The 23,656-nt window shown below is 42.7% G+C and overlaps 1 protein-coding gene across 4 annotated transcripts in view; it reads left to right on the top strand.

The window, feature by feature from the left end:
* LOC136712828 (uncharacterized) overlaps positions 1–23,656 on the top strand; it is an 81,169-nt gene extending 57,513 nt beyond the window's left edge. For all 4 annotated transcript variants that reach the window (XM_066689660.1, XM_066689736.1, XM_066689898.1 and 1 more), the window contains 6 exons: positions 3,964–3,979; positions 4,405–4,494; positions 14,952–15,029; positions 15,136–15,318; positions 22,130–22,362; positions 23,160–23,656. In XM_066689660.1, coding sequence (XP_066545757.1) covers positions 3,964–3,979; positions 4,405–4,494; positions 14,952–15,029; positions 15,136–15,318; positions 22,130–22,362; positions 23,160–23,186 — 627 coding nt within the window. In that variant the 3' untranslated portion in view covers positions 23,187–23,656. The remainder of the gene's footprint in view (positions 1–3,963; positions 3,980–4,404; positions 4,495–14,951; positions 15,030–15,135; positions 15,319–22,129; positions 22,363–23,159) is intronic.

The raw sequence follows: 23,656 nt of genomic DNA, 5'->3' as shown, positions 1-23,656 counted from the left end.
CTACCACTAAAATTATAGACTGATCATTTCTTTGTCAGTGGGCAAACGTACAAAATCAGCAGGGGATCAAATACTTTTTTCCTCCACTGTATATATATAATTTTTCAGCACATAATTTGCCAAAGCGAAAGTAAACTGCACAGTGTAACTGGAGTACACAGTCAATACAGTCACTACTATCAATAGTTTTCTTGCACAGTAAGACAATTTTTTACTTAAATTACAGCAATATGCAAACTAAGAATAAGAAAAAGCTTTCACTCACATGTCTGGGAGCTACGCTGAGTACCACTGAGGTGCGCCAAAGAGAACACTGTGTATCCAAAGAAAGTGCAAGTGCAAGTACAAGCACCGCATAGGCCCGTAGGCTTAACCACACAGCTGGGGTTTCTGGGGACACCGGTTGACGTGGCGTTTGGGGTTCAGAGGCCAAAGGCCTCCAGCCAAAGCTCTGCCTAGAACCGAGGCCACACACAAGGACGGTGGAGTGCAGCAGAGCTTGATCCCAGCAAGCTGAGTGAGCAATATCTCCTAAAGCTGCAGTTGCAAGCTGTAGTGCGAGTGCAAGCTGGCAGAGGAGCATGTCACGCAGGCGAGATCTCTTACGACAGACTGAGACTTAGGCTGAGGGCTGGACCTCGGATTTACTGATGCTGCTGGTGCCCCGCTGTGGAGGAAAAGCCCCGTGAACAAAAACCAACCCAATGACTAGTCTGTAAATAATATAATATATAACAATAATTATATTAAAATGACAAGATAAGCCCTGTGTGATGTATTTTAAAATCAAAATTGAAACCAAAGCAGAGCTGGACCTCCGAGGCTCAGATGGCACAGAATGGTGTTAATTATAAACTAACTAAAAAATTCACACAGAGACAGAAAAATGTGGTGAATCGGTGGGTAAACAGCACTATTTGTGCAGCCAGCTGACCGAAAGCAAACACACAGAGAGCTCTCATGTATTGATGTTCCAAAGGCGAAGAGGCAAAAGAGGAAGTTCCTGCGCAGACATCTTCCTGTTTGTACAAAAGGTGTAGGAAGGCACCTGTTTGAGTGACGGGCACAGAGGCCAATGGCAGCTTTGATAGAGAGATGTTTCGATTGGGTTCCAATGGAAGTGTGCTGACACCCCTCCCCTTTGGGCAGTGCTTCCAACTTGAAAGATAACATCACCTTTCTCCAACAATGATCATATGAAGGGTTTGATATATAATCAGAATTAAAAAAAAAACGTTAATACAGTGGCTCTCAAAAGTATTCACCCCATTGTGTTACAACATGAAATCAGAATGGATTTAATCAGGAGTTTTTGCCACTGATCAACACAGAAAATGTCCATAATGTCAAAGTGAAAAATATAATCTTCAAATTGTTCTAAATTAATTACAGATACAAAACAGAAAATAATTGAATGCAAAAGTAATCACCTCCTTTGCTATGACACACCTGATTGAGCTGTGGTGAAACCAATTGTCTTTAGAAGTCACGTAATTAGTTGAATGGATTCCACCGCAATTACATGATTTCAGGTTAAACACACCTGTCTCTGGAGGTGCCACAGTTGTTTTGTATAATTCCTAACAAAAATGATATCAGGAAGAAGAAGAAGGAACATTCAATGCAAATCCGGAATATGGTTCTTCAAAAGCACCTACACAGGGGTAGGATATAAGAACATTTCCAAGGCATTGAATATCCCCCAGAGCACAGTAAAGTCCATTATTAAGAAATGGAGAGAATATGGCACAACTGTGAATCTGCCTAGATCAGGCTGTCCTCAAAAACTGAGTATTCGGGCGAGAGGGGCACTAGTCAGGGAGGCCACCAAGAGGCCTATGGCAACTCTGAAGGAGTTACAGTCTTCCTCAGCTGAGCTGGGAGACACTGTGCAGACTGCAACTGGTGCTTCAAAAAAGTGGCCTTTATGGGAGAGTGGCAAAATTAAAGGCATGTGGGGAACACTGAGACCAGGTGGAACAAGATTCTATGGTTGATGAGACCAAAATAGAGCTTTTTGACCTCAAAGCTAAGTGCTATGTTTGGCGCAAGCCTAACACAGCACATCATCCTGAGAACACCATCCCTACCGTGAAGCATGGTGGTGGAAGCATCATGCTATGGAGATGCTTCTCTGCGTCAGGGCCTGTAGACCTTGTAAAGATAGAGGGCAAGTTGGATGCAGCAAAGTACAGAGAAATCCTGGAAGAAAACCTGCTGAAGTCTGCAAGAGACCTAGGGAGAAGATTAATCTTCTGGCAGGACAATGACCCCAAACATACAGCCAAAGCCACCTGAACTAGTGTGGGAGGGACAGGTGAGGTGCAGCAGTGCTGCTGATGCGACAGCGCTATGAGGTGGAGAGAAAGATGGCATCTTTTAAAAGAGCATACCAGTCGGATGTAGAAAAGAGGAAGAGGAGAAAAGAGGATGAGGACAAAAAGGCGCAAGGAAGAGGAATGTTACAGACCTTTTTTTCACCTCACGGCTCTCCTGTTGTGTCAAGTGATGCTTGTGTGTTACCTCAATCCATTAAACAAGCTGCTTTTATTATTTTAAATTCACTCACTTAAGCATACTAGTTGTGTGTCATGCCGGTGCTGAAAGCTGTGATGTTTAGTATCAAACCAAAGTTCTGGCTTTCCTCTTACTGACGTCATTTCAACCCACTTGCTCAAGTAGACCAACCAAGGTATTTAATCGAGGTATACAGCCACACAGAAGCATAGGGTCAATCCCATCTACTCCAATAAATGGTGTAAAAATGACAAAAACACGACAATTATCCATACGTAAGCCCACAGTTTATGTATAAATGCTACTGTCTGAGATAATCGTATATATTATATCCCAAAATGGACACATTTTAAAAGTGCATGATAAATGGTCCTTTTATTGTGGGATGGTAAGATGCTGATGGATGTTTCATGGTTAATGGCAATGCGGATCACTTTTGTTTCCTATTATCATTATGCTCTTTATATTGTTGTGGGTCTGTTGTGCACTGTTCAGTACTATACTTCGTGTTGTAAACCTAACTTTATAAAACACTTCTATTTACAGCTTGGTGCTCCATAAGTGACATGAAAAAACATTCAATAAGATCATTAAAACAAAGTATTTAACAACAAGGCACAATGCAAGAGACAATCATTTGCCCTTTGCATGGCTGTGTGGTAAACAGTGCAATCAATTTGATAGCTAGCCTACTGCCAGTTGCCATCCAAATGATGATTTTGATTAGCTAGAAGTTAACTACAACAGTAGTCTGCTAGTTGTCAGCTAATGATTTTTGATATTATTGTATTTCATTTTTTTTTTTTTAATATGCAGTTATTCACCATAGTATTTTCAGTACTGAGTAGTTTTGGTGTGGATGTTATTGTTGCATCCTTTTTATTTAGTGTGGGTTATTGAAATGACACGACAAGGATTGCCGTATAAATCCAATATTTGTATTTGTATATTTAATGTGCATACAAAAATGGAACACTCACCACTGGTAATTAGTGAAAGTACCACAACTTGCTGCTTTAGCTCCAGCACAGAATGCTAAAACGTCCATGCCATGAGCCTGCAAGCAAGCAACTACCTCGGGGACACCCTATTTACGACAGGTCGTAGCCTTCAGAACAAGCCTTCTGATTGGCTAACCCACCAACACAGAAAAGTAACTAAATATTTTCTCTCCACCATAGAGATGGGCACCATTTAAATGTTGTTCAGCGAGGTGGAGTTTTACATTATGGTAATTTTCTATGTTGATCTGTGGCAAAAACTCCTGATTTCAAAAACCATTCTAATTTAATGATGTAACACAATGAAATGTGGAAAAGTCCAAGGGGGGTGAATACTTTTGAGAGCCACTATACTTCTTGATCCTCTATTCAAGTGTTGTGTATGAAAAGTATGACATCTTGTGCTGATGTTGCTGTTAATTTATCTAATTTCTTTCTCTTTAAGGACACACATCCAACAGGTAATTTGCCAGTCTTTCATTTGAACTCATTATTACTGAAGAGTACTTTTTATTCCTTGACAGTTAACGTGACTTTACATGCCAGTCCCAAAATATTGGAAATAAAATTTAATAGAAATAAACACTTAAATACTTAATTAAAACTATTGAACTATAATTTTATGTTGCAGTTGTATATAATATATCACTTTACTTGATGCCCCTCTCTTTCAGTAATGGGTTGGTTGAGGGATGTGACCTGTGTTGGTGCATTTCTGGTGCTGGAGAGCCCAAATCCATCTCGCTTTATAGGTCACTGTAAAACACTGATTTCTAAAGACTAGGAACACATCAGTTACTCAAGAGGGATGTGAATCACTTGATCAATTAAGGTTTACTAGTGGTTCTAGAGGGATGAAGCCTAAAAAAGATTTTAATTTCTATAGACTTTGCCACCAGGCTGAGCTTCTGGACCCAATGGAAGAATACTCCTGATAAGCAGCCAGAGGGAAAACATTGCTTCAACCAACAAACAGGTAGATGTAAATACCTTGAATTACCAAATCACATGTTAAAGTAAATAGTGTTTAGAAGCTCTGGTGAGAAAGCCCCAAAAATAGTTGAAAGTGAAAATAAAATACACACACAATATCTGCTTGTAAGATGTGACCATAAAATACAAAATTATCACTGAATAATCTAATTAAGATGTGAGTTATTAGTACAAAGAATAACTAAGTAATATGGTTTTCAAGGTTGACACTTAATTTGGATAAATCAAAATAATGACACTACATGGCCAAAAGTTTGTGGACACCTGCTTGTCGAACATCTCATTCCAAAATCATGGGCATTAATATGGAGTTGGTCCCCCCTTTGCTACTATAACAGCCTCCACTCTTCTGGGAAGGCTTTTTGTTAGATTTGAAACCATTGCTGTGGGAATTTGCTTCTATTCAGCCACAAGAGCATCAGTGAGGTCGGGCCCTGATGTTGGGAAATCACGTCTGGCTCTCATTCAGCATTCCAATTCATCCAAAAGGTGTTTGATGGGGTTGAGGTCAGGGCTCTGTGCAGGCCAGTCAAGTTCTTCTACAAACCATTTCTGTATGTACCTCGCTTTGTGCATGGGAGCATTGTCATGCTGAAACAGGAAATGCCCTTCCCCAAACTGTTGCCACAAAGTTGGAAGCTCAAACTTGTCTAGAATGTCATTGTATGCTGTAATGTTAAGATTTCCCTTCAGTGGAATTAAGGGGCCAAAACCATGAAAAACAGCCCCAGACCATTATTCCTCCTCCACCAAACTTTACAGTTGGCACTATGCATTCAGGCAGGTAGTATTTTCCTGGCATCCACCAAACCCAGATTCATCTGGTGAACTGTTATTCATCACTCCAGAGAATGTGTTTCCACTGCTCCAGAGTCCAATGTCAGCGAGTTTTAAACCACTCCAGCCAATGCTTGGCATTAGGCATGGTGATCTTAGGCTTGTATTCGGCTGCTCGGACATCTGGGAGGTCCCATAGTTGGTTAGTACAATTCCTAACAAAAACTAAATCATGATGATTCAATGCAAATCCGGAATAAGGTTCTTCAAAAGCACAAATCAGGGGTAGGATATAAGAACATTTCCAAGACATTGAATCTCTCAACGAACAGTTCTTGTGCTGACATTGCTTTCAGAAGCATTTTTAAAACTCGGTAGTGATTGTTGCAACTGAAGACAGATTATTTTTACACTCTAGGGGTAGCACAAAAAGATATACAAATTAAAGCTCATAATAAAACAGTTTTATTTTGTATTAAGTATTTCTTTGATGCATCTGAGATTAATAATGTTAGATATAATCCCTTTACTGGAATCGATTACTTCCATTTTGATAATTAAAGCAGAGAAAATTGAATCATGCAGTTTTATAACAAATTAATGTCTGCTTCATAATATAACGAACTAAAGTAGTGCATGGACGAAGTGAAAAGCAACAAACACAACACTAAAATACAAATACAAAAATGAAAGCAAACCTATTGCTGTTAAACCACAGTCTTTAGAATTATTTAGCCTATGATGATTATTTATTCATATTCAGGGTACTGATTTACATTTAAATAAATAATAATAATCATTATTTCAAACAATACACTCATGCCTTACAGAAAACAACTAATGTGCATGTGCAGTTGAATAGCTCGCCGTATATTTTTTTTATTTGGGTAATAAATCAAAGCATTTCATATAAGAAACAATATTATATTTTTGGCATTGTCATGAACCACACACAAAACATCACTCCAGTGTACACTGTGTAGCACCTGGGACCACAATGGGGCTTCTACGGGATGAAAATGAGGGGAGTGGCGCAGCCTGACCATTTATTTTAATTTGTTTTAATCAATTAAAATACAAAAAATGTAAAAGGTTTAAAATACATAAAATCATAAACACAGACATACACAGAATTTACAGGAGCAGTACAGGCGAGAGGAGGCAGTGAGGATTTAAAACAAACATTTCTTCCATTAAATTAGAGCTGGTTTGGACTGAACAGGGACTGGAAAGCGTGAACACAAATTAAGTGCAAATGTGTAAAATATGCACTATTGTACATTGTACTATGTGCAGTAGCAATTGCATATTGATCAGTAGAGTAAAAGCATTTAGTACGGTGCCATTTGGACCTGGCGTTTCACTCACGATGTTTTCAGAACACTGGCAAAAACCCACAAATGATCAGTCATTCCCAGTATGACTGATGCCCCTGAATCAGAGTCATGTTTATATGTACACAGCATTTTCAAAACACTCTCTCTTCAATCTCCATCTCGTGTCCATGTTTAGTTGCAGTGTAAACACTCTCAGTGTCCACTCAATCTGAGTATAGTTGTAAGACACCTGTAATGCTATACAGTGTGTGTGTTTTTCAAGCACATGAAAGACTGTAGATAGGTAGAGATCGCCACTTGAGTGTGACACTGTATTATAAAGGGTAGGCATTACCTTCATAAATGCAGGGTCCTAATTATTATTCATGTCTACATCTGAGTATCTTTACTGAAATATTTTACAATATACCTCAGTGAATCCCTCTAATTCAGGGGTTCCCAAACTTGTCAGCCCACGACCCCCAAAATAACGTTGCCACTGACTCATGACCCCCTGCCACTATCCTCAGAGGTGATTAAAGTATACAAATGTAATAGGCCTATACGAAAAGTATAATGACAACAACACAACAGCCTAACAACCATAATATTATTTAAAAGTAGCCTAATTTAGTCATTACTTTCATTTCAGTGTTAACCTCACCTAATGCTTGGAGCACAAAAGCAAATCCATTCTTGGTTTAATTTTGGAGACCGCCACTCAGAGATCATCCTCTACGTTCAGTCGCGATCTGTATTTATTTTTAAGGTACGTGAGTGCCGAGAAAGTCTTTTCGCACAAGTAGGTAGTGCCAAATGGCATCAGTACATCTATACCGGCCTTGGATAACTGTGGGTATTCCCTCTCGACTGAAATCCAAAACTCAGCCAGTGTCTTGGAATTAAATGCTGTCTTTCATATTTGGTTGCTTGACAGTTCGCTTGACGGTGGTGCTTCTCCGCTCTCCTCCGCTGGCCTCTCTGCTGGCATCCCTGCTTTGTCTTTTGATATTAACCAACATTTCATTTCGACAAAAATAATATTGTAAACTTAAAGCCAAAAAATGTGCACATATCGGAATGTTTATGGGTGCTGTAAATTGACCTGCTGCAACTGATGCTGATGCTAATATGTCGTTAATCTGTCTAAACACCTCCGGGGTCATGAGGGGACAAGGAACATTTTGTTTGCATGGTTTTATTTTTAATTTAACGAGTATTATGTTTTATTACAATTATGGCTAAAAAAAAATTATTTGATTTCTGGAAATAATCTCACGACCCCTACTTTGGGAACCACTGCTCTAATTGTTTATACATGCCGTACTTATAATGAAAAACCACACTGTGTGTACTGGAATAATCCAGAATAATAAGAATAGTTTTAAATATACATTTTTAAATATAAATTCCCATTTCTTTTTCATTTAAGATGCTTGAATGTTTGTCCCCAATATATATGTTTAACCTTAGAAGGAGAAGTAATTGGCACAATTCTAATATTTATAAAAAATTTCAGGTTTGCAGTGCTGGGATCGGCAGATCAGCACACAACCACGACAGAAAGCTATTAAAATCAATTGCTTATTAAGATTAAAAATAAATTATAAAGAGTGCATCAAAGTCTAGCATAGGAAACAGCCACTCTATGCAGACAGGCACTGACAGGCAGATATCAGTGTACTTGATAGGAGAAGACCCTCTCTGTAAGTAATGGGTTGGTTGCAGTGGTGTAGTCTACGTGATACGCAGGCATACGCCGTCTGCCCACGAGGATTCCCCACTATTATTATTATTTTTATTTCTTGGCAGATGCCCTTATCCAGGGCGACTTACAACATGAGTGCAAACAAAGTGCAAAAATACAGAGAAGTACAAGGCATCAATCATTACAAATTCAATTTAGCTAAAACAGCAATTCAAAATACATTTTACAAATTTCAATTTACAATTTACACAAGTACAGTAAGTGACTTCCTACATCCTGGATGGTAGGAGGCAGAGTTAGTCTTCTGGCACTGGAGGAGCGCAGTGGTCTGGAGGGGATGTATGGAGAGACGAGTGACTGAAGGTAGCTTGGTGCAGTGTGGTCAAGACAGCGGTAGTTGAGGGTCAAAGTCTTGAACTGAATGCGTGCCCCTATCGGGAGCCAGTGGAGGGAGTGGAGCAGTGGAGTAGCGTGTGTGAATCGGGGCAGAGAGAATACCAGACGAGCCGCAGAGTTCTGGATGAGCTGGAGCGGCGGGTAGTAGATGCAGTCAGGCCGGCCAGGAGGGAGTTGCAGTAGTCCAGGCAGGAGAGGAACAGTGACTGGACGAGTAGCTGAGTCAAGTAGTCGGTGAGGAAGGGACGGATCCAGTGTATGTTGCTCAGGAAGAATCTGCAGGTACATGTCAGCGTGGTGATGTGCTGGGTGTAGGAGAGCGCAGGATCGAGGGTGACTCTTAGATTTTTAGCGGAAGAAGAAGGAGAGAGTGTGGTGGATTCCAAGGGGATCGAGATGGGGAGGTCAGCAGAAGGTGAGGAAGAGTGGGGGAAAAAGAGGAGATCCGATTTGGAGAGGTTGAGCTTGAGGTGGTGCGAGTGCATCCAGGTGGAAATAGCAGACAAGCAGGAAGAGATGTGTGAGGGGATGAGAGGGTCAGAAGAGGGAAAAGACAGGAAGATCTGGGCATCATCAGCGTAGAAGTGGTAGTAGAAACCATGGGAAGCGATGAGGGGGCCCAGGGAGCGAGTGTAAAGAGAGAACAGGAGCGGGCCCAGGATGGAGCCTTGGGGAACGCCTGTGAGGAGAGGTTGAGGGGTGGATGAGGAGCCTCGCCATGTCACTTGGTAGGACCAGTCACTGAGGTAGGAGGAGAACCAGGTGAGAGCAGTCCCAGAGATCCCAAGGTCAGCGAGGCAGGAGAGGAGGATGGAGTGATCAACGGTGTCAAATGCTGCGGAGAGGTCAAGGAGGATGAGGACTGAGGTGTGGGAGGCCGCCGAGCATGGCTGAGAGAGTCAGTGACAGCCAGGAGAGCCGTCTCAGTGGAGTGAGCTGTGCGGAAGCCGGATTGCTGAGGATCAAGGAGTGAGTGTTGGGACAGAAAGTCCGAGAGCTGACGGTGGACCGCCCGCTCGAGAGTCTTGGAGAGGAAGGGGAGTGGGGAGTAGGGAGTTCTGAGGAGAGGTGGCATCAAGGGTTGGTTTCTATAGCAGTGGGATGACAGCAGCTTGTTTAAAGGCAGAGGGGAAACAGCCAGAGAGGAGGGAGGAGATGAAGGGGAGAAGATCAGGAGCGGTTGCTTGGAAGAGACGAGAAGGGAGAGGGTCCAGGTCACATGTTGTGGGTTTGTGACGTAGGAGGAGAGCAGAAACTTCAGCATCTGAGTGAGGTGAGAATGAAGAAAAGGAAGCTTGGTCGGTGGGAGGTTTGGGTGTGATGGGAGATGAGGGTGGAGTATTGAAGAGCCTGCGGATGTCTGCAATCTTGGAGGAGAAGAAGGAGGCGAAATCATCAGCAGTGACAGATGGGGGAGGAGGAGGGGGAGGGGGGGCAAGGAGGGAGGAGAAGGTGGAGAAGAGTTTGCGGGGGTTGTTGACAGTGGATTCGAAGAGAGATTGGAAGTAAGACTTCTTGGCTGAGGTGAGAGAGGACGAGAATGTGGACAGTAGAGAGCGGTAGAGTTCGAGGGCAGCTGGGAGTTTGGTCCTTTTCCACTTCTGTTCGGTGGCATGCAGACTAGTTCGGGTTGCGCGGAGAACAGCAGAGAGCCAAGGTTGAGGAGGGGAGGGACGGGCAGGACGAGACGTGAGAGGACAGAGAGTCAAGGGAGGAGTTGAGGGAGGAGAACAAAGAGGAGGTAGCACAGTTGACAAATAGATGGGAAAAACAGTCAATGGAAGGCAAGAGAGTGAGGGCAGTGGAGGCAAGGGTAGAGGGGGAGACAGAGCGGAGATTACGGCGGAAGGTGACAGAGGGAGTGGGTGGAGAGGGGAGGGAGGGGAGGGAAAGGGAGAAGGAAATGAAGTGGTGGTCCAAGATGTCCATGGGTGTCACGGAGAGTGTTGAAGGGGAGCAGCCTCTTGAGAAGATAAGACAAAGAGAGAGGATAAGGCAGCAGGGGTGGTAGAGTTGTCTGGGGAGATCCATGTCTCGGTGAGAGCGAGGAAATCCAGAGACTGGTGGGAGGCGAAGGCAGAGATGAAGTTGGCCTTGTTGGAAGCTGAGTGGCAGTTCCACAGGCCTCCAGAGAGTGGAGTAGCAGGGAGGGAGGAGGAGGGGGGGAGAGGCAGAGAGATGAGGTTGGAGGGATTAGGGAAACAATGGCGCGCAGGTGCATGCCGAGAGGAAGGAGAGAGCAGGACAGGAATTGGAGAGATCGTCATGGTTGCCTGTTGTTGCTGTTGCTGTGCAGCGTCTCCTTGCACTCTTCTCCTCGCTGGAGTCCCCGCAGCTAGAGTCCCTGCCCTTTGTAAGTGGGGCCCTTCAGAAGGGGGGCACTGAAGGCTGCTGGCACTGACTGCTGGTGCAGAGGGGTGGGGGGCTGTTAAATACTTCACCTGTAACTAATGAGGACAGTGCACACTATAAAATGAGCAATGATACGTAATGTTACTTTTTTTAATTCACAATAAATAAAAAATCAATTTACAGTATTCAATACATTTATATTTCAAGTTACAGGCTTATATTTTAGACTTCAGTTTAATTCGTCAATGTTCAAGAAATAAGAAAATCACATGTGGCCATTAATAACAAAGCAAGCCGAATGGGAGGGGGTGATACGCCATATGGATAAAACATTTTCAGCTCAGTTTCTATGCACCAGATGTACAGCTACCAAGTCTCCTACTTGCCCCGCTGTAGCCTATAGCTAGTCGTTGTTGCGTGCATCTGTACAGCAACATGAAGCAAAAACAACAGAGTTTTAATAAAAGCTCTGTAAGGTCTGAAATCGAGTATTTTAAAGCTATGCTGCACTTTGTGCTTCATATTAATTGTTTACAGATGAGTTCATAAAAGGTCCCTAAAGTCCTTAAAGGATTTTGTTTAAAATGTAACTGGAATAAATATGATTGAATACGATTCACCTATGATTTGATGCATAGTTAATTTAAATGCAGTATATAATGTTCTTATGTAAGTGAATAAAAAAATCATCACTCAAATGATTCACTTGTGTCATGACACGTTTTAAAAAACAGAAATAAATAAAGTGTTGGGAAAAGTCATTGAAAGTACTTGAATTACCATGTAATAATCTTTGTCTGAACCCACATAGTATCTGCACCTTAATTTTGCAGTATGTAAAAAAAAAAATGAAATGTTTGGAAATGTGTGTGTATCCAGTGCAGTTGGAGCTCTCTGCTCATAATTCGAACTGTACCTCTTAGCTCTGCCCTGCAGCAGCTCCACCCAAAAGACTGATCAGCCTAGTATGCCAAGAAACTCAATATCCTTATAAAGGAGGCTTAACACTGAGGGGTGTGGAAGATCAATCAATCTTCAATCAGGTTGGAACGTTCATTGCAATGCCTTTATTACACGTGACGTGGAGAACAGCAGTGAATCAAGAAGATCCCAAAGCTTCTCTGCTTCCATTCTAAAAGCCAGAGCTTTTTATATACAGAAAACAAAGATCTGGTCACTATTAATAAGTCATTACTATGTTATCTACAAAGCTAGCTATATATTATTAGAGGACAGAGTCCATGGGTCAATACAAGGATTAAGGAGCAGACCCTCAAATCATACTCTGTCATCTTCTCCAAGATGTTCATCGAAAATAACAACTACCTTCTGGCCTGGCTGTTGACTTGACCTTATCTTTCTTAAGTATACATGAAGTAAACCATTTGTGAGGGGTTACTTCACTTGGAAATATTTTCATATGCGCCCACGTGCACGTGGTGGCTGGGGGCCATCACGGGTAGGAAGGGGGGCTTGGTAAATTGACTATGCCCACTACTTCATACTAGACTACACCGCTGGTTGGTTGCAGGAAGTGGCATTACTGGTAGAGGCAGCTGAGTGCAGTTTGGGTCCTGGAGAAAACAAATCCAGTTAGTTTTATAGGTCACCCTAAAGCATCAATTTCTAAAGACTCTGGACACATGAGTTACTCAATAAGGAAGCCCATCACTCAATCAGCTCAAAGTTCACTAGTGTCTCTATAGGCATGAATACGGTGGCCCAGAAGTGCAACTGCTGAAAAAATAAAGCAGCGACTGTGAGATTTGGAAGCGCTGAAAAAATAAAGCAGCGACTGTGAGATTTGGAAGCGCTGAAAAAATAAAGCAGTGGCTGCGAGATTTGAAGTGGTGAAAAAATAAAACAGCAGCTGCGAGATTTGGAAGTGCTGAAAAAATAAAGCAGCTGCTGCAGCATTTATAGAAACAATTACGGAAAGGGAGGGTACATTGTAAAATATATTTGACTGATGCCATTGGACAGCAAGCAAGTCACGTCGGCCAAGCCTGCTTCTCCAGAAGAGTCAACAGAGTATGAGAAAGGGGCTCCAACTGCGCAGTGCGCAAAGTATTCATATTAATATTGTTGTGATCTTCTGCTATCCACTTTGTGGTGACATATTAAGAGTCATAGGGCTGTCCTAAAATGTATTAGAAATTAATGAAAGCTTATGGTATCACTAATTTAACTAAACATGTTATTTTCATATACAATTACAGTACTCAGCCTATATGTAAACTCTAAGAAGTGAAGGTTGTAATAAGAACCTTTTTGGATCCCAGGGTTGATACTGTGGAGGATCCTTAAGGTTCTTATTAGAACCCTTTACCAAGGTTCCCTGCAAACAAGGATCCTTAAAGAACGTTGAATGTGTGTTAAATCAATCGCTATCATGATGAAAGAGGGTTCTTACATGATCCCTTGTGTTTCCCGCGGAGCTCACGGTTCTTAAATGAACCCTTTAACTCACGAAGAATCCAAAGGTTCTAAATAGAACCACTGAAGAATCTTCAATTTTTAGAGTGAGTATGTACTCGGTTGGTGTTTTTTCTGTTAGTTATTAATTTACTGTAGAAGCTGATCTGATCCAATGTAAATTATAATATCTGGTCACGCATAAGTGGGGCAGGCTAATTTGAGAGCAATTCCAAAGATAGAATAACACTAATTATTATTATTAATAATAATAATAATAAAAGATGTTGCTGTTTATATAAATTAAATATACTTTTCTTACCATTTTATTGTGTAAATGGATTAATATATATATATATATATATTGTGCAGGTACATTTGTAAATGGTTTATTTGAAGTAGACAATACAGCAAAGGTTAAGGTTCCCAACAGGTTTTGTACAGAACACTACAGACAGTACATGGTTTTAAAGCAGAAAAGTAAATTCAGTATAAAACGCATGTAGAATTAAGATAAGTTAGAGAGACAATGCAAAAGTCCTTATAATAAATAAAATAAAAATCCATCCCGTGCAGACACCTTACAGCACCTCGGCACCTCGGCACCTGAGCCGAGACCCAAACCCAGTGCCCCTGGAGCTGTCGCGCCACCGTTCCACCCCTAAAATAAAAATACTATTTTATATTAATGTGTTATTTATTATTGTTTCTTAGATTTTTTGCAGTTATTCATATTTGTTAAAGCCGTCTCTCTAATTTTGCATTTCCCAGATTAGCTCATGCTCTTGTCTATTAAATCAGTAAACTGCTCCTTCTGGTGCAATTGTTAACAGATGTTTTCTGTAATTGCTTCTGAAAACAGCTGCTTTATTTTCTCAGCACTTCCAAATCTCGCAGCCACTGCAAATCTCGCAGCTGCTCCTTTATTTTTTCAGCACTTCCAAATCTCACAGCTGCTGCTTTATTTTTTCAGCAGTTGCATTTCAGGGCCACCGTACATGAAGGATATTCAAGTGTTTCTCTCAAGGGCTCTCTAAGTGTTTACCACAACACCTGCTGAATTGATAAGGATAAACTATTTCCAACTCTATATGAATTGATGATACAAATTGCATTTGAATTTATTATAGAAGTTGCTCGGAAATAAGATCTATGAAAATGATGAATGGCAATTAGGTACCTTTGCCACTAGGAATGTAGAGTTCTGCAAGACATTTGGATATAAACTGGATATGGAAAAATAAATATACTTTTTAGAAGCAAAAGAACATTGTTTTTTTCTGACTGTAAATAAATCCTAACAAGTGTGTGAGTCAGGTTTGCTATTATGACAGACAAGCCTAGAGAGGGTTGCACATCTGGAGCCAGTCTGTATACATCCCTTGGCTATTGAATCCTCTGGGAGCTGCAATAGGGGATACCATAGTGGGGTAAGTCATTGGCACAATTCTAATTTTTCCCTTTCTTGTTTTGCAGGTTCAGAATCCAGGGGTTCATCTCAGGTGGGCCATGCTGGCCAGACACCTCCCATGCATGTTCAAGAAATAATCAAAGGTGCTGAGCAATGTGTTAAACATAAATTCCTATTATTTTTTAATTTGAGTGACTCAATGTCTAAGATGCTTGAATGAATGACCCCAATATTTATGTTCCTATCCAGTTAAACTCCATGTCATGATCACTGGAGTTACCCTGGGTGCTGAGAGTAAGTTTTTAGAGAGACTCTCTCAGTATCTGCTGCTTCAACAGTGCGGTATAGAGGAGTGTGCAGTGATCCTGGTCTTCTGTCCTGTTGCCTGTTGCATAGAGATTGATATTGATAATGCCATTCTGGATGTTCCAGGTAGGTTCAGTTTATTTTATACATTTTCCCCTATTGGTTTCTTTCCTAAGTATGAGAAACACTACTCAGTATCCTGTACAATAATTAAAATGTTTCCATTCAACAAAAATTAAAAAGAAGTTCCATTCAATTCACTCCCAGTCATTTTGTTTACGGTCAGAAAGTGTTTTTTAACACATACAGAGCTCTGTTCAGATTGGTGATCTAGGGCTAGATATTCATAAAGTTTGTGCACCATGCAGAGGGGTTTGCGCGGCGCAAATGGCTATCATGCAAAAATGTGCATCATTAGCCATATTCAAAACCTTGTTTTGCATGGTGCAATCCATGCTGCGCTGTTTACCTTTTAATTGTATGCAAGGCGCAAAATGGGGGAAATGCTACATTCGTAACTGTGCGTTGCGCCAAAAACAGGTTTGCGATTTTGCATTGAAAAGGGTGGCGTTAACTCCGCGCACAGCACTATTTCAGCAGACAGCGACCAGACAGCAACATTCCAGTGCACAGTCAACAATGGGAAGTGTGGAGCTGTCTGTTTTTATATTTGGTTGTATGTGTTCTGCACCAGAACAAGGTTACAACAGCACTGCCCCACCCTGGATTTGAACCCACAACCTTCCAGTTATGAGTCCAGAGCTAATTAAGTTATTTGTGGCAGCTGTAGGCTACTTAAAACAATAGGTTGTGAATGCAACCCCGGTAATGTGAAAAAGGAAGCACTGCCCGAGGTGAGGGGAGATTCTGCGAATCGAAAACGTCACTATATCAAAGCTGCCATTGGCCCCTCCGCACGTTACTCAGAACAGGTCCTTCCCACTTCCTGCTAGTATAAAAGGTGATGTCTGCGCAGGTTTGTTCTCTTTTGCTAGGTAGGAGCTAGGACTCCCGTGCGACCTTGAAAATCTTGGGCAGTGCTTCCTTTTTCAGATAACCGGGGTTGCATTCGCAACCTATCGTTATCTTTCAAGTCGGAAGCACTGCCAAAGGGGGAGGGGTTACTGTATAACAAAACTATCAGAAGGGAGGAGGCAGCAAGCTGATAAGGGAGCCTGCCGCGAGGTGTACCGCTAGGGGCCTCGGCAGACAGGAGCCACAGAGGCCCCTTGGGGCCAAACTGGGCTGCCCAGGAGCAAGGACCGCAGTCACGCTCTACCGAGGACTGTCTGCAATCAGTATATACAAACCGGTGCTACAGAGGTCAACTCTTATGCCCTCCGCTTACAATAGTAAGGCCGGCTGCTCTACTAGTGTAGCTAGGAGCGAGGCCGTAATCTACTTGCACAATATTTGATGCGGGCAATCAAGCAACTTGTGCGGCCTCTGCACATTATCATAGCAGGTCCACAGACCCACTGAAACACAACATAATAAACAGCCGGCTAGTCTACAGAGTATAGCCGAGCTGAAAACCAACAATATGTATTGCGTGGCAGCAGGAACATTCATGAACAGCACTGAAACATTACTGAACAGTATAGAGCGGAGAGCTCCACTGACAACTTAAAATGTCGTACAATCAATCTGTATACACCACAGTGTGCAGGAACCAGCTCATGCGCCACCCGCTGAACACAGGAGTAGTTGATGCCTGCTGATTAAGCAGGGCAATATTAGCTCTACTGTGCTGACAAATTAACTATGTACACAGCGGAACACGAGAGCCTGCTCAAGTGCTTACCACTGAGGGCAGCAGCAGTGGTCTCTTGCTCTATATGCACACAGCCAGAGCGGGCCACAGACCTGCTGACCAAGGAACTATGTACACAGAGAGGCAGCGAACAGCTCAAGTGGGAACAGCAGCAGTGAGCTCCAGTCTACTAACAAGCTAGAGTGGAGCCACAGTCCTGCTGTTTATACATATTATATATACATAGCTGGGTACAGGCCAGGCACCTGCACTACAGCAACACAATGCAATAATGAAAAAACTATATACAGGGTGGCCTCGTAAGGCAATGTACATAGAGGCCGCATCACAGACCCTGGGAACACATCAACAGGCTGTCAGCAAGTCCAGGAGCAGCTCGCATGGGTGTTCGACTGGAAGGCATAGTCCGGTGGAAGGGAAAGACACAGTTCAAATAGCTCCATCAGGATGCACTTACAGGGGCAGACTGGGAGAGGAAATCAGGAGCCAGAGCCCATGAGCTACTGGGGCTCGACTACAGCCAACATGGGGTTCCCAAAAGAAGGGACCGGTCCTGTCACATCCAACCTGTTGAACCAGTAGACACTCTTGCTCTGAAGCGAAGGGAGGAGGATGAAAAGCTATCAACTCAATAGGCCTGTTGAAATGAAATAGAGGCAGCACTTTTGGGAGGAACGCAGGGTTATGCCGTAGCATGATCCTGGTGTGTCCCACAAAACGGACACACGATGGGTGTATGGACAGGGTGTGTAACTCGCTCATGTGTTTTGCAGAGGTGATTGCCAGCAAAAACACAGTCTTAAGTGACACTAGCTTCAGCTCAGCTGAGTTCAGTGGCTCAAATGGGGCTTGGGAAAGTGCATCCAGCACTACATGTGGGCAGTGGGAGGAGGTTGCAGTCGTCAAGCTCCATTCAGAAACTGCACAGCCAGGAAATGAGACCCAGGGGGCTCGCCATCAATCCAAACATGACATGCTGTCAAAGTGGCTACTACCACGTCTGACAGACCCCAGGCAATCAATCGCTCCCACTCAGGGGCCAGGCCCAGAGCTGGAGGAGGCCCGGATTGGGGTGCTAAAGCATGCCCTGCACCTGGGACAACAAGTCCGCTCTCACTGGGAGTTGCCGAGGCTCTCCGTGGAGGAGGGACGATCAGGTCTGCAAACCAGAATCTGTGAGGCCACCATGGGGCTATCAGCAGAACTGTCACTCGTTCTCTCCTGACCTTCTCCAGGACCACCGGGAGAAGGGGGAACAGTGGGAACGTGTAAAGGAGATAGCGCAGCGATCGCTTGGATTCCTGAGCAGTCTAAGATGGAGAACCATAGTGGGCAGTGGGTGGACTCTCCTGAGGCAAAGAGATCCACTTTCACTCTGCCAAAACGGCTCCACAAATGTTGTATCACAAGCGGGTGGAGGCGCCATTCAAAAACTGCCGTTTTAGACCGGGGAGGTATACTACTCTGATGGAGCGGACCTGTGGCGGCACCCACAAAAGCAGACAGTGTGCTAGACAGTACAGCCTGCACGACTGGAGACCTCCTTGTCTGTTGATATAGCCAACCACCGCTGTGCAACCACAGCACATGTCTGTCCCACAGGACTGGCAGAAAATGAGACAGTCCGAGGATCACCGCTTGTAACTCCAGGATGTTGATATGGAGGGCCTGTGCAGGCTCTGTCCACCTGCTTCGGACACCATGTCTGTTGCAGACTGCTCCCCAACCTTGTTTGGAGGCATCTGTTCTCATGACTGCACACTGACGGTCAAATTGTGAGGGCTCCACCACCAACGGGGCGCCCTCCAGCACGCCAGAGTGACTGTGACTCTGCGTGCTCGATCGTGGCGAGGGTGCATCTTGAGAGACCTGAACCACCACTGCAGCGGCCTCAATTGGAGGTGGCCGAGGGGGAAGGTCTGTGATGCAGCCAGTAGGAGGCCCAGCAGCCTCTGGCAAGGGGACACCCTGACATGAGCTCTCAGTCGGAAGAGGGAGAGACACGTGCGAAGGGGACAACAGCAAACTCGTCGTACACTGAAAAGGGTCCTTCACTCGTGTCCACACCACGCCTCGGAAGGGGGGTGGACGTGCTTGAAACTGCAGGGAGTAGCCAACTGATATAATTTGGAGCCCCCAAGAGTCTTGGGTGCAGAATTGTCAATTTGCGAGTTGCTGGGGGGTGTAAGTTTGGGCCAGAGGCGGGGTCAAGCTAGGCCTCCCTCTACCGCGAGCTGCCATGGGCTGCTGGGGGCCAGGGCGGCAAGCCTGGGGGGGCGCCTGCCTGCCAGAGAGACGCTGGTGGAGAACGGCAGGAGGGCAGGGCTGTTGCATGGACTGTGGCCTGGGATCCACGATCGGGGAAGCCACCCCGTTGATGAGCTGCCGCAGGCTGCCTGTGCTGCTGGGCCTGGAATTGCAATGGGGTAAACACGGGCCAGCTGCAGGGCCTGCTCTCTGTCTTGGAGGGTGCGTGAGAGCATCTCCTCCACAGAGGAGGAGAGATGCGAGATGGGGGTGTCCATGAGGTGGGTCCTGTCTTCCTCAGGGACCCGTTGTGCCTGTGACAGCTAAAGCTGGCGGCGGGCCGTCACAGAGGCTGCCAGGGATCACCAGTCGCCCTTGCCCCGTGACGCATCACTGCCACTGTACAGGGCCAGCAGGCTCTCGGTGTTCCTGAGGCAAGCCGCTTGGGCTCTTGCCTCATACGCCCGTCAGAGCAGTGTCTCTGTGACGCAACACTGCCTGTTGGGGCAGGCCAGGTTGCGTTGCTCCGCGGACAGTGGAGGTAGGGAGAAGAGCATGGCCATGGTGGAGTTGACCCGAGACAAACACACACTAGTAAAACGGTGGCGAACAACACAGCTCTGAAGCCAACCAACCGAAAAACAGTGATAATAAAATAATAAAGTCTAATGCACAGACAAGACGCAGAGAGCTCATGTTCTCGGGTCCAGCGAAATGGCAAAAGAGAACGAACTTGCACAGATGTCACATTTTATAGAAAAGGAAGTGGGAAGAGGCCTTTTCTGAATGACATGCACAGGGGCCAATGGCAGCTTTGATAGAGTAATGTTTTCAATTGGGTTCCTACAGAAGTGCACAGAAACCCCTCCCCCTTGGGCAGTGCTTCTAACTTGAAAGATAACAGGTTACACAATCTCATACTCATAAATGACCTTCTTTTGATGTTATTTTGATATAAACCCAACGGTGCATAATAATAAGACAGAACACGGAAATTATGTAATGTTTGTATTATTATGTTTCAAACTACAGCGCCACCACAGCCACTCCCTGCAATTTTGTGCAGCTCCCCCTCTGTTGCTTGTGGAAGTCTGTAAACTTTGAAATCTTTTTTGGTTGAACCACACAATGCCCCCCACTCCCGCTCGCAACATTCGTTACTCCTTAGTTCACACCATCTCAACCCCCCGGCAACATAATAGGGGACCCCCCAAAACATAGAAATCAATTCAAACACTGTGGATATATAATCATCAAAGACATGAAGTCATGTTTATTAACATATGAAATGTTTTAAAACTGCCCATATAGAGATGGAAAAAAGCTTTACTAGCTACTCTTGAACATTTTAATACAATAATAATGTATACACATTTAACAAAATTTAAATACATATATATATATATATATATATATATATATATTTACAGCTCTGGAAAAAATTAAGAGACCACTTAACATTGATTTCTGAACTTGGAGTGGTCTCTTCATTTTTGCCCGAGCTGTATATATAATGGATGCAAATTGTCAATATAGACGATACAATTATATGATTTAATATTGACACACATTTTATATGACATTGACATATCAGATGAATACATATCATACTGATATAAAATTATTATCAATTGACATGATTATATGATTTTCAAAATGATATCCCTGTGCCCACTGGGAGTGCATCATTAATCGAATTCAGCCAAACTAAATGTAAGAAATCAAAAACAATAACTTAATATTATTATTATTATTATTATTAATAATAATAATAATAATAATAATAATAATAATAATAATAATAAAAGGACATCCACATATGCAATGAATTTAATAACAACGCTTAAGTAAAATTAATAAACAAATCACCCCCTTTGTGCACTCTATTCACTGTATTTTCAAAAGATAAAAACAAGCTTACTTATGGAAATCAAAAAGGATATGGCAGCTACACACCTGTTTTGGACACACAGTAGCAGTAATGTACATAATAAGATTATGTTTGAGTCTGTGACGACCTCCATACATACAGACAATTATGGGTATTGGGTAATATGTATTACTACTAATCCACAATATTGTGTTTGTACTGTAATGCTACCCATAGCGTCATTGTTTTGTCAGTGGCGTAGAGGTGTGCATTACTATATTACCGAGGAGGTCTACATTAGGGATGTGTCCAGACTCGAGTGCACTGCACAGATGTGATTTTGAATGATATATATGTGTGTGTGTGTACCGAACAGAACGTGAAACATGGCACTCGCCTCTGTCCAGCACACTGCTTTCATTCATCCACCTGCAGAGTCCTGTTCCTTTAGGCTAATGCCGTGGCTTATTAACATATGGTAATGACTCTGTAATTGGAAACATGAGATGCATATGTTTTCCTGGCTGACATAGCGCAATCAAATTTGAATTGCGTGAAAGCCTAAATTAGACCGAATATACCAGTTTTTGAGCAATGTTTGTGCAGAGCATTCATCCAATAACTGCACAAAACTGTGTTCAAACAGTGGGGATAATAGCGCACTGTGGAGTGGCACAGGTGGGTTTGTGCAACACATGAAAACAATGCTATATTCCAATGTCACATAAAGATTTGTGCCATGTTTGAATATCTCTCCTTTTTTGGCCAAGTTGCATATTTTTTGTGCAACACACATAATGTAATAGTGTGATTCACATATTCTCTCTTCTAGGATTGTGTAATTGTGTAATAGAATATTGTAGCAAAAATAAAGTATTTCCATTTCATTATAATGACTGAGAGGACTCCCAGCTGTCTGGTTTAGACTTGATCATACTTCTATTAATTAATGTATGTTGGTTAATGGTGAGAAACCAATGTATTTGTTTGAGAAATATTATTTAAAGGTAAACCATTCTTTATATTTTCTTCCACTCTCTCAACAGTCAATAAGGAGGCCATTCTGGTGGTAATGCATCACACTCACAACCCAGAGCTCATTTTGGTTGAGAGCAGCTCTCTGGTGAAGAACAGGGCAAACATAGTGGGAACTGTGGACTGTCTGTTCCATGAGACTGTGGGATTACTGCAGTGTGGAGTCAACACCCAGGCTGTGAAACAGGTCTCTGACATCTTAAAACCATATACTCCACAGTATATTGAAGCAGCCTTTTCCAAAGTAAGTTTGTTTTTCTATGCTGGCCAGCTTTTCACTCATTTCAACCAATCAGCTGTGAATATTTTGCCATAGTATTCAATGTAATGTGCGCTACAAAGCCTGCCCCTTTAAATATTCACACATTTCTACAGGTGCTGTTGAAGATATTCAGATTTCTTGTCAATATGTAGTTTCATAGTTCTGCCCAGTGTTTTGAGATGTGTTTATTATAACCTTTTTCCATTCTCCATTTTTATAAACAATTACAGAAGTTATCAGGGCATCACGCTTCATTTCAGTATAAAATGTCATAGCATGTCCAAATATTTCTGCTAAATGCTGCTTACTAACCAGAGAATGGGCATCCAAAAAATTCAGGAAATTTACAGTAACATTACTAAGGTTTTTACTGTAGAAAGTGCAGTAATATACTGGTGAATTCACAGCAAATTTGTACAGTGCAGTGTTTAATTTTGAAACAAATAGAACTGACTTGGGACTCGAAAAGCTATAATTTTTGTCGTAGCTTGGAGTTCCTGCATTTCTGGAAGAAGGCATTTATTTATATATTTTCCTGTTATTTATTGGGAAACATTTCTATTCTATGGGTATCATGCATGTAATTTACCATGAAACAAGTCATACCTATGGACATATTTATAGACCTGTTAATAAAGGTGCCCCATATGTACTTTTGAATTTCCTCTGTGCTTAAACTTGATGATAATTGATAGTTGCAATTTTGTTATTTGTGAGAAACCAACTCTTGCTTCCTAAAGGTAAACCATTCTATATATTTTCTTTTAATCTCTCCACAGTCAATAAAGTGGCCATTCTGGTGGTGATGCACCACACTCACAACCCAGAGCTTGATTTGGCTGAGAGCAGCTCTCTGGTGAAGAACAGGGCAAACATAGTGGGAACTGTGGACTGTCTGTTCCATGAGACTGTGGGATTACTGCAGTGTGGAGTCAACACCCAGGCTGTGAAACGGGTCTCTGATAGCTTACACACATAGACTAACAATATATATAATATTTTAGCAAGTGATCAATGTTTTTAATGTAAGTGGGTATTCCCAGAATGTCAGCTCTAATTAAAGACTAAATAGGCATCTAACCAACAACCTAGACCTACTTCATATTCAGACATCATTTCAGAATATTCAGAGTACTTGTCAATATGTACTTTGAAAGTTTTACCAAGTGATGTTATAAACTGTGTTTATTGTAACTGAACCATTGTGTATTTTAGAAAAATAATAGTCAGTACTTCTCAGCTCATCACCCTGCAGATTAAACCACACCAGATAGAC

This window comes from Amia ocellicauda, chromosome 1 (genome assembly GCF_036373705.1).
Source record: "Amia ocellicauda isolate fAmiCal2 chromosome 1, fAmiCal2.hap1, whole genome shotgun sequence".
Classification (NCBI taxonomy): domain Eukaryota; kingdom Metazoa; phylum Chordata; class Actinopteri; order Amiiformes; family Amiidae; genus Amia; species Amia ocellicauda.
This window is presented reverse-complemented; position numbering and strand designations above follow the sequence as displayed.